Raw genomic sequence first — 11,640 nt, 5'->3', positions numbered from 1 at the left:
ATCTGCGCGCGGCCTCATTCAGTTTCAGTAATGAGCCAATTAACTCCTCCTGCGTCCGTGCCGCGTGATTGCGGTGCAGCTCCTATCCATGCACGTGCGCCGAGATCGAGCAAACCTCTACTGATGAGACAATGAGTGAGTGATCTGCTCTGATAAATCTCGCTGATTAGACAATGCGTGGGTGGATCTGATCCAATCTGGATCGGGATCGCTGAGGGCTCTCCATATAAAAGGGGTCCATGGCCTAAGGGGCGACGCAGCCGATTTGTTTTACGATGGCGGCTCTGCGAGTTCTTCTATTGCTCCTGACCAGGTGAGGAGGCGGAGGGGCGTGCTGAGTGGTGTTCAGGGATGTTCCTCAACAGCTCTGGATAATGAAGTCTTGTGTACGTTTGTAAGAGAGGGCGTTTCCATATCGCTTGGGTAACTGACCTGCATGGAGAAATGCATTGAGATAAAAATGTGGAAGTGCGGTCCTGAAATGTCTCGCTTGCCCCATTGTGTGGTAGGGGTTCCAAAGGTGGCATTGCGTGGCGCTGTTCACGCCAATCCATCGTGCACCGTGCTGGCCTTGAATAGGTGCTCCCTAAAATCGCTACTGGCCACTTCATTTTTGTGGGGTGGGCGGGGCGGTGTTTGCCTCTCTCTCCTCCTGCCTTCTCTCGTCTTGGCGGTCACGTGTCTCGTGCTCCCCGCAGCTTCCTCTGCCTGGGCTCCGTCCACGCGAGGCTTCGACAGTCGCTGGGACCGCGGACGCTGGGGAGCCGAGTGGTAGGGGGCGCTGCTGCTGCTGTCGCCACATGACAACCACATCGCGCATTCTCTCACTACTGCTATCGTGTGTATGGACACCGCCATGCACAAGACTATAATGGCGGCGTCTCTCGTGAACTGGAAAAGCGTTACCGGCGACACGAGTTGCCAACAAGAGCGCTGCCTGGACGAGGTGGAGGGGGGGGGTGAATTTGTTGTGCGCCTGCCGCCGGAGCGGTCACGTGACGCGACGTGATGGCTGCCGCTGGGCATAGGCTGGCACGTGGATAATTAATAATCCTCCAGCGCATGGAAAAGGAGGCGTTTGAGGACATTAACTCTCCCTTGCACGTTCCTTTTTATGATAATAACGCTTTCGAAAAATATGGCTGGTGACTGATTGGCACGGCCCTTGCAACTTTACTTAAAATAGTGAATTGTACAACATTTTACTGCGCAGGACTATACGTAACACTCGCATCCAAAATCATCATGACCTTGTTCCTTTCCATTGTAGTAACAACAAAACTGTGCACTCGCGTTGATAATTTGCATAGCAGGCTCTTCCTTGGCAGCTTTCCACTACAATTTCAAGAGTAATGCAGGGGTCTACTACCAAAATATCACGTTTCAACCAGCGGCTTCGAAGCTGCAGGTTGACGATCCCTGTGTGAGATTCATACTATCGAGTCGTACACGTGCCTTTTGACTTTGCGCCAAATAAGAGCAACACACAACACCTTACACACTTGTGTGCACAGAAAAGTGAAGGGACTGATGTGCGCCCACCCAGCAACCGTCGCGGGCTGTTTTTTAATTGCTCCGTAAGGTGTAGTTGATGTTGACGTTTCAACTTCTGAACTGCTCCCCCAGGTCTGCTGAAGCAATGCATCTCCTCCACCCTGGGTTTTTCTGTGGGATGGAGCAGCTCTTCTCGCAGTGACTACCGTGTCTTTGTACGGAGTGAGTCCACGAGCTTTCACTTAAATCGTGATGACGTAATTGACCATCTTGATCCATTGTATGATTGACTCTATGATGCTTCTCAAGGATACTATCAAATTGATTCGGGGCTGAGATTCTCTGGCCAGTTGTTTGGTCCCAACTGCTTCAATTTCTCTTATTTGGTGTCGATTTTAGGTTTTTTTGATTAATGCTGTGTTGTGAATGTAATTCGCATGAACGATGGAACATTTAATCTGGGATTCAAAGCATGCTAATGTATTGGCGTCGGGGTTCATTTCAACTAGTCTAATACATCAGACTGACGAGAATCAGAACGTATTCTTCCATAAGATAATTGCATGTTTACTAGACGAGTGAATCCCTTCGTCTTGGTTCTTTCGGTAAAGTCACGTAGAAGGAAAATAACAAAATAATAAAAATAAAACATAATAAATAATCTTAATTTTGGAGCTTTATAATAATAAAATAATTCTCACTGGTTCGGCCACAACGCAAGCAGCCGTTTTCATGTGGAGAACAGGTCTGTCAAGTAGACAGTGAATGGCACGCCCCAGGCTTGGAGCGACTATTTATGCTGGGATGGAGGGGCGAAGAGCGCCTTGACAAAATAATTTCCATATCAAGAGGAATTTGGCATATTTATGGGAAATGCATACATGCGATTGGTACTACTTGTGAAATGCGTAGGAGGATTGGCGAGGGGTTTAAAGTCATTATGCCCATGCATTATGCAGGATTAGCAGGATCAAAGGGAGGAGTAAGGTTAGAATTAATAAAGGAAGGAATGTTAATATGGCGCCGCAGCAACTAATATGCTTTTAGACTGTGAATCCCTTATTAATCGATACACCTCCCCCTTGCTTGCCTGCACAATGGGCTCTTCCCTTTCATTGGAACATTTCATGCAAGGTGGTACCTTCTGTTATAAACTGAACCTGGTGACTCCTGTCAGACTCTGGTTCTCTACTCGCATCGTCTGCATTTCCCACCGGAGTCCTCCGTTGACGACTTGGGAGATCTTGTCGCTGAATCTGACACGCAGCCTTATTTACTAGCAACTATTAGACGAGGTCGTTGTGCCGGTTTGGGAGTACCGTAACTCCAACGGTGTATTGAGGATCCTGTGTCCTAGAAACGTTCCGGGTACTGTGGAGATTTCCTATTCGCGTTCACACTGACACCATACTTTGTTGTTCTCTTGCAGTCACGCTGCCCACATGAACTTGTGGTGCGCAATCCAGATGCATGTTTTTCTAACTTTGTTCTTGATGTCTCCAGCGGTGCGGAATGAGGCCGTGGATGTGGAGTCTGTGCAGGGGGAGTGCGGCTTCTCCATCGCGAGGGACGGTGCTGCGCTCCACTTCACCGCTGCTGGTGATGCCTGCCACGTGCGCGTGGAGGTGAACACGAGGAGACCGTTGTGACTTGCGTCGATGCTAGTACCCGCTGGGACTGCTGTGGCAGTAGCGAAATTGATGTTTCGCAATCCATAACCGATCGGCCATCACGTGCCCACGATGTTGTCTGGCCAGAATCGAATTTGATTGTCTACTCTGGTATTTTCCCCTCTACGTTTGCTTAGCTCGTGCATTTATTTTTAAGTTCCTAAGGTTTTTTTAGCTCATGCCGTCCACTCTGGAATTTGTTTTCAGATGGTTTGCATTGCTTTTTCAATTTATTCCTACAATATATTATTTCGATCATCTCTGGTGGTAGCGACTTTTTTCTAGTTTATACAGCAGCTCTTTCTCTTGACTGGTATCCCTGGACAATCGATGCAATGCTCATTCCATATATCTTATCAAGATCTTGCCATCTTTGTCTTTTCAGATTTACCTTGGTTTGCACTTTCCATTTGTGATCTTATTCATTGTAGTATGCCATGTCGCTACATTACTCTTTAAGCCAATCCTAAGTATCCTTTCTTGCCCATGGCCTTGCCTCATTGCATTGCTTTTTTGTCTTTAGTCTCCGTTTCGTCAGTCTTATCTCCAGCATAATTGTTCTCCTCCTGTGCTTAACGGTAAAGGATTTGCCATCTAGACGTCCATGTCACCAAGTGGCCACCTTAAAAGGCAATGTGTGAGGTTTAACTCTTACATCACAAAATTACACGGCAAAACAAGCTTTCAGTTGTGTATTTCACGCCTGCTAATGGATGCAGCATTCGCGATACTATTCAATGCAAAGAAGGGAATCGGAGCAGTTTGATGCTTGGTATAGAATCAACGGCACTATATTGCTACAGATCACTATCCAAGCTGGCCTCTAAGAGACCAACGTAGATGTAAGAAAATATTGCACACGGGGCTTACTTGGACATGTATGATCTACAACAGCAAAATGTAAGTGGCAGACCTAACCAACATACGAGCTTTGTGCCAGAAATATGTGCACTACTTGAGGTTGCTTGCAGAAGACATGAAAGTCTTGTGAAGGGTGGTAATTTGTGAGTGCTATGTTTGTGGGAAGAGTAATGGCGGTTTTGTGGCAAGCTGAATATGGAAACTGTATTACAACGGAGCAGCGCAGCATCCGTTTGTACAATAACAAGGGTTAACCTGGGAAGGTGATTTCGGACCCAGGAATGCAACCCCCCCCCCCCCCCACGTGCGGTCTACCTGCCTTAATTTGGGTGGTAGGTGGTGGCGGGTTCCCATTTGACAGTTTTACTTGTCATTAGCCTGGCCTCGCCCAACAATGTCGAATGCACTAAATCTACTGATTTGTTTAAGCTTCCTGGAGCACTGGCCCCGAGTCCGATGTTGAGGGCTGCTGATTTCACCAGGACGGCAGGAGGAAGATCCAGGTGGAGCTGCAGGAGATGCGGCAGGGGCTGAATGGACTCGTCTGGGCTTTCACCATCGACTGCCCTGAGAACCTAAGATCGGCGAGGGCTGGAGGTGAGTACCATTGATTTGACTCTGCTAATCGGACCCACAGACTGCACTACCTCTGACTTGGTGCTCTAGAATGGGTCTGCTGGGTCACAGCTGCCTTTGTTTCGACCTAGATCATCTCTCCTGGTGCTTTTGCAATAATGCGCTTGCATTTCCTGCAAATGCGTTTCATGCCCTTGGCTTTTACTGGACAAACTTGCAGCTTGAATCCTTTTCCGATGCACTTTCCCCCAATGGCTGATTGCAATAGTTGCACCATATAACGCATTTTCCTAATGCACTGCTGGTTGGTGCTGCCCTGGGTCTTGAGGGTTAATTTGACCATGCTTCACCACGCTGCTCCTTGTTGGCCGAGGTTGAGTGGCACTAACCTTCAATGCAACAAATTGTGCTGCACTGCCAGAGCCTTTTACAGCCAGTGAGCAACGTGTTTGCCCATCTTTGCTGTACACTCAACCCTGCTCCGCTTCTGAGATTGCGTGCATTGCCCGGGTGATTTGGTCATGTGCCAAGTAACACTCCTTAACATACATGACACGTGGCTCAATCGATGCCGTTTTATTTTAAGTACGTGTGGGGTTTTGTACGATGACCTGTTGTGCTCCTGCTGCTGTTAGAGATCGCCACGTGCTCTGGTCAGAGCAGGAACTTCCCATGCAACTCTGTGCAGAGTGTCCCGAGCGCGGACGTCTGTGCACAGAGTGGCTGCTGCTACGACCCCACTCTACGCCGCTGCTTCTACAGTGAAGCTGGTACGTAGCTGACTCAAAACAGAGGTTCCATAATTCACTACCTAAACTAGGCTCTTGCTTTGAGGTTCTATGTTGGCACAGTAGCATCCTGCTGTGCTGGTTCCCTGAACTTGTTCTATCACCCGGAACTCTCCATTACCCTCCCGCCATGCTCCACCCAGTGTGCACCACAGATGGGCGCTTTGTGGTGCCCGTGTCTCGGAACCTAACGTCTCCGCCGCTGGACCTGAGCACCGTGCACCTGACTGGCGGTAGCAGTGCGCAGTGCAGCCCCGTGCTGGTGTCTGCAGACCTTGCAGTCTTTGACGTACCCATGGCAGCGTGTGGTGCCACTGTGCAGGTAATGGGCTCCTGGACTCTGCTTTGCCCTGCCCCATCCTGATGGTTGTTGTTTGACCTTGTTGAAGTGCTGCATCGGACCCTTCCGATGCACAACTCCTTGATGTGCAGAGCACAATCATGCACGAGTTGATAAAGAACAACAGGGTCACTTTATGATTGAGTGTCAAATGAATCGAGTGCCAAAGCAGAATTTAGGGGGATTCTAATATATAATTTGTAGCAAATTGTGAGCAATTTGGACTCCTGGCCAGTACCACTTATCATTCTTCTACTTGATCGCTCAATGGCATTATCGTTTTGTGTGAACTACTTTTTGGTGTGTCCAGTGGAGTGGGCAGGAGCTCGTGTACGAGTTAATGTTGGTCTCCGAGCGGGAGCTCTGCGTTGATGGAAGCGTCGCCATCACCAAGTCGTCCACATACAAGTAAGGCCCACTGCAAGTGCTGTGCTCTTGAGGGTGAAGCATGAGTCTTGCAGAGGAGACCCACCCCCATCAATGGCCACTGTCCCTGCGACATTAAATATTTGCAGCATATGCCTGCAGAACCGTGACCAATCTGTGCTTCCATATTCAACGATTTAATTTATTAAATTGGGACATTCGACACACAAGGGCGACTTTTCCTCGTCACAGGATCTTTAACATCTTGAAGTAGTAGGAATATGGTTTATGGCTAATGTAAACACGGTATTAACCAAAGTGGTCCCTTCACTGGTACGTCTGCAAAACACCCTATCGGTCTGCTGTGTGGCTCCTGCAATCTCTTGCTGCCGTGAGGGCGTTGTGCATGCCTTTTGGCTGGTGGTGTGTTTACCAGGATGGTTCTTCAATGCCGCTTCCTTGGAAGTGGAGACCTGCAGCTTGGAGTGCAGGTGAGCACTCTTCCACCGCCACCTCCAGCCACGGCCACTGGGCCCCTCTCCCTGCTGCTCCAGGTCTTCACTGGTGAGTGCTGCTCTCTCGACACCCTGTGCAGCTCTGATGGACAAATGCCACCTTGAACACGGGTTGTGATGTCGCTCTACCCAGGGAAGACTTGGGTCTATATTAGCTCTGACTCGAAGCCAGCTGAAAGTCATTATTTTAGCCATTGCTCGGCTAGGAGCTCGACCCTGGTTTAATTTCCACTGATTGCAGGCTGCATGCGATTTTTGAACATCTGCAGCATTAATCGGCATGGCTGCTGGACTTGAACTGCAACCCCTGCAACAAACGGATGACGTGCTAGGCTGTGCTGCCAGTGTTGTGAACCTGCCAACAGTTTCATAATTAGCCATAAGGGAACTAGAACGACTTGCACATTCTCCATGGTACGACGTGTAACTTAAATGCTAATTTCTGCTGAGGTTTTGAATCTAGCAGCTATTGGCTTGAAATCATGTTGGTGTGGGGCCGACATTGAACGGGATGACAATGCCCCTATCAATCAAAACGGTCTCCTTGAGGGCATTGTTTACAGGAAAATTGGACTGGCTTTCTTAGCCTCATTTGTCAGATCACAATTGCTTGAACGAATGGTTATCAATAGCTTCATTGGTTACCAATTGGGACTAGAACTTGGCCAACTGTTAGCACCCGATTCCCCCCCTCCGTGTGAAACGGTGCCCCTTACAACATCTACAGACATTTAGAGATGCCGTTGTATGTAGGTGAGGGTCACAGAATTTTATTCTAAAAATACAAATAAAATATAAACCACGATTTTATGCCAGGAACATGTTGAGATGTGCACTAGTTCAATTCAAAAGTAATGCGCACGTTTTAGGGGCTTTGCCTTGTCCAATGTGCTCTAAACAGGTCCTTTACACCACTAATCCACATGCCTTGTGAACCATGTCTGCACGCTGCCAGACAACTCCTACACCACGCCGTACCAGCCCTGGCAGTACCCGCTGGTAACGCTTCTGGGAACGCCGCTCTACGTGCAGGCGTCACTGCTGCACCGCTCTGACCCCACGCTGGTGCTCTTCCTGAAGGACTGCTGGGCCACGCCCACGACAGATGCCACCGACCCCACGCAGTGGAAGCTTGTGGTGGATGGGTGAGGCTGGGCGGGGTAGTGCTCTCTCTCTGCCACAGCAGGGCCTGCAGAGGCAACCTGGTTTGAGGCATTGGTTGTCTTTTCTTCCCCCACGTAAGCAGAGTTGTGCTAATTACGTCCCCTTGCAATGACAACGGTTCGTGTAATGGTGACTATCAAGTACTGGCGTCTAAGCAAGATTGCAGTGCCATCCCAAATGTCGATGGCCACTGCTCCTTGGGTTCTGGATGTTAACACAGCCACCCTCTGCCTCCCAGAGCTGGTGGTTTGTACAAGGCCCGACTACATGCAGTGATGGTTGCATTGCACAGATGCACTGCATTGGCATTTGGGCTGCCTTGCTAGTCGTGAGCATGTCTTGACTAAAGCTGACCTTCATCCTTGCGTGCAGATTTAAATAAAGATGCGTGCATTCAATCTGCTTTGAATTGAGGGTAAACGGCACTTATTCCTGTGCAGCTGCCCCGTGCAGTCTCCTTGTTGCAGTGTGTTCTTCCCTGGTGTTGCTGACCTGCCACTGCCTTCTCACTACAAGCGTCTGGCACTCCAGGCCTTCGCCTTCATGAACTCTGACCGCAGCACCACCCGTGACCTCGTGAGTGCCCGATTCTTTCCCATCCATTAAAAACCAGGTCACCATGGAGGGATGACGTGTACAACTGGAGGGCAAAAGGACTACCTAAAAACATGGGAACCTTTACTTACCGGAGCGATGCATTCTGTCTGCCACAGGTTTACCTGCACTGCTCTATCGTGGTGTGCGACAGCTCCAGCCCCAACTTCCTCACCGAGTGCAATCGGCAGTGTGGACAGACCAGGCGCTACAGTGAGCAGCACCACCGCGACCTATTGAATATTGTGCTTGTTTACCCAAAAGCCTCGCAAAGTAACGATTTGTCAAGAGGACGAAGGGGTTTTAATGTTGCTATGTTATCGTTTATATTTAGAGTGCATTTGCTGTGACCTTTGCAGACTGGTTTCACAACCCGTGGCATGCCATAATTACCTACTCGTTTGATTTTCTGGGGAACTTGACCTGCAGCATATGATGTCCTTTCGTATGGGCCAGTTGTCATCAACCGATTTCTGTCCTTGTTCCAGAGCGCAACGCCATCTCTGACGCTTCCAGCGTGGTAGGAAAGCACGTGGTGTCGCTGCAGGGCCCCGTGCTCTTTGAAGAAGCTCCTGTTAACGACGCTGCTCTGCTGTTGCTGGAGGCTCCCTCTTCATCGTGGGCCTCGGCTGGGACTCTGTCCTTCTCCTCGTCATTGCCACAGCCGTCATTGCTCTCCTGTCTGCTGCCATTGCCGTCAGGAGGCGCAGGAGCCGGGCTGTGGCGCTCGACGGGAGTGGCTATTGATGACTACTTGTGATTGCTGGCACTTGCATGTCTTGCTGACCATTGTCAAAAATAAAATTCTTAAATTCGCTACTGCTGTTCTGACCTTTCACGAGGATTGTATGTGTGCAATATGTAGGTAGTGTTAGTGCTGCATTTGGCCACGTTTCTTCCCCAAGGCAAGTCCCTCGATAGCAGCAACGTGTACCAAGGTTTAGGCCTTTGGCTTCAAACAAGAGCACCTTGCCATGCTTAAAGAATCTGAATCCAGGTTTCTTTTATTTTGACCTAATGAATCCTTTTCCCCAAACACGCAAATGTGGACATTATGTTCCAGAGACAATTTTTCCGTCACACTAACAAACTATTTCAAAGGAACATCAAGAATGTGGGGCAAGGGGGGAGAAACGGAATACTGCCAACTTTAACTAGCTTTAAGTAAAGGTTGGGTTGACCTTGGTTGTAGCATTACAAAGCATCTGTCTACATTGCCAAAAGTGCTCTGCCCCTGGAAAAGACAACCACAACGCTAATGGAGGCTTGACTAGACATTCTTTGTGGCCTTGTGCACAAGTGGCTTGTTTCAGATCCCTGGTTCTGAAGCAGTGACGCATCCGTCTATCTGCATTGGGGTGAATGCTGGATAAACTCTGCCTCCTCGGTTCGTCAACGTTTAACTCCTTGGGCATGACCCCCCCCCCCCCCCCCAGTTTAATCACATTTTCCTATTACATCGAATAAGGAATAACAATTTAAATTTTAATGAAACATTGTATTTAAAGAAGCTAATTTATAGAAATTATATTACATGGCTCACTCAGTCACGTGTAGACTGGTTGACAGTCTACAAAAGATAATTTTTCTTGATTTTCACTGTCGCAAACTGGTCAATCACGTAATCAAAATCTTTTTTTCCAATGTTTCTCTTTCAACGCTAAGAAGAGCAAGATCGCTGAGACGATCTTGTCCCATTGAAGCACGCAAATACGACATAAGTTTCAATTTGCTGAACGACCAGCTCACAGCTTGCAATTGAAACTGCTATTGTTAATAAAATTTGCAGTGAAATTCGCAAATTCGGAAATATGTCGTCCATAAAACACAAACGATCCAAAGGAGTTTCTGGAAGAACTTAATTCCGGTTACTGAGCAGCATTTTGCAATCTCCAATTCTGAAAAGTTCGTGGCCATTGTCGGTGTCATAGAAATTTCCAAAATCTGCAATTTCGACGAATTGCATTGACATCTGTGTCGGATAGAAGAGTTTTGACGTCCAGCAGAAATCCATATTTTGTGTTCAGGTCTTTTAGTCGTAAAAACCGTGTGACATTCTGGAAGTCGATAAAGTACGCTCTTCATAACGCGCACAATTTCTTCTGCTGAAAGTCCTGCATCTCTTGCCAGTTCTCCTGGCATCTTCTTCTGTCCACATCGATCCCCCAGGCTGTGCATCTTGTTTTGGCATTTTCTACAGCAACTTGGCTCAAATCATCACGAAGCTTGACAAATTCATGCTCCAAAGATTCAAGATCAGTTGCTGCTTCCTTGAAGCTCATAGTAGGATCCTGTTGTATCTATGCCCCGTTTTCCAAAAATTCCTGTAAGCGCTTCTGAACACGATACATTTTTCCAAGAATGACATTCTAGAAATGTAATAACTATGAAGTTAAAATTTAATGCGCATGCCTGTAACTGTTCTGCATCGCTTCTGGTTTCAGGCGTCATAGTTACGTCCTCCGATAATTTGTCGAGCAGCCCTACGAGTTCATCCAGTCCTTCATAGATAGCTTTAACAGCTTCTGATCGTGCACTCCAGCATGTTTCAGACTCCCGTTTACTGTGATGGGCACAGCTTTTTTAACTCTTCCCAACGAATTGTTGAACGAGAGAAAAACAAATATATACTTTCAACTGTTCCAAAAAATGTGACGAAATGTGGATCCTGTTTAGCTGAGTGTACTCCTGCTAAGTTTAAGCTGTGGTTGTCACAGTTGACAAACAATGCTCTGTGATTTTTGTCACATTCGTTGTTGAAGGCCGGATATATGCCCAGTCATCACAGCAGCATTGTCATAACATTGTGCCTGACAGTCGGCTAGAGGTATGTTGTCAGATTTCAGTCTTTCGACGATGACTCTCTCTAGGTTTGCTGCATCTTTTGCATGTATATCGATATAACCTAAAAAAAAATATTTTTTGATAGTTAGTTTTTTAGTTTTAAAATCCACATCCACAAATCTTATGACCTGAGAAAGCTGTTCCCGATGTCCTAGATCAGGAGTTGAGTCAAGTAAGATACTGTAGTACTTGTTTTTCCTGATATCATTCAACAATTGGTTAATTGTTTTTTTACCCTTCTATCTGGCAACAAAACTGACACCTTTTTACAAGGAGTCATGTTTGCATAGACCGCAATACCTGCAGTCATAATACAAACAAAAGAACATAACTCTGATAATGTGCACTGTCCTTGAAATTGATTGGTCCACAACCGAGACAGCTTTCCTTAGAGCCTAGTCTCACATGGGTTGGACCAGATGACGCCA

The 11,640-nt window shown here is 47.5% G+C and overlaps 1 protein-coding gene across 1 annotated transcript; it reads left to right on the top strand.

The window, feature by feature from the left end:
- Positions 1-856: 856 nt before the first annotated feature.
- On the top strand, positions 857-9,128 carry LOC121852282 (zona pellucida sperm-binding protein 4-like). The gene is made up of 12 exons (XM_042346376.1): positions 857-959; positions 1,627-1,716; positions 2,998-3,119; positions 4,508-4,622; positions 5,237-5,371; positions 5,533-5,711; positions 6,040-6,137; positions 6,532-6,659; positions 7,566-7,755; positions 8,242-8,350; positions 8,488-8,641; positions 8,857-9,128. The coding sequence occupies exons 1-12, from the start codon at positions 857-859 to the stop codon at positions 9,126-9,128; spliced, it is 1,695 nt and encodes a 564-aa protein (XP_042202310.1).
- The last annotated feature ends 2,512 nt before the right edge of the window (positions 9,129-11,640 follow it).

Source organism: Callorhinchus milii, unplaced genomic scaffold (assembly GCF_018977255.1).
Source record: "Callorhinchus milii isolate IMCB2004 unplaced genomic scaffold, IMCB_Cmil_1.0 Scaffold681, whole genome shotgun sequence".
Taxonomy (NCBI): Eukaryota; Metazoa; Chordata; class Chondrichthyes; order Chimaeriformes; family Callorhinchidae; genus Callorhinchus; species Callorhinchus milii.
This window is presented reverse-complemented; position numbering and strand designations above follow the sequence as displayed.

Excerpts from the sequence above, each read along its gene's own strand:
- LOC121852282 (XM_042346376.1), top strand. The coding sequence starts at position 857 with ATGCACAAGACTATAATGGCGGCGTCTCTCGTGAACTGGAAAAGCGTT. Across the intron at positions 6,660-7,565 it reads GCTGCTCCAGGTCTTCACTG|ACAACTCCTACACCACGCCG; the intron begins GTGAGTGCTGCT and ends GCACGCTGCCAG. Across the intron at positions 7,756-8,241 it reads TGGAAGCTTGTGGTGGATGG|TGTGTTCTTCCCTGGTGTTG; the intron begins GTGAGGCTGGGC and ends TCCTTGTTGCAG.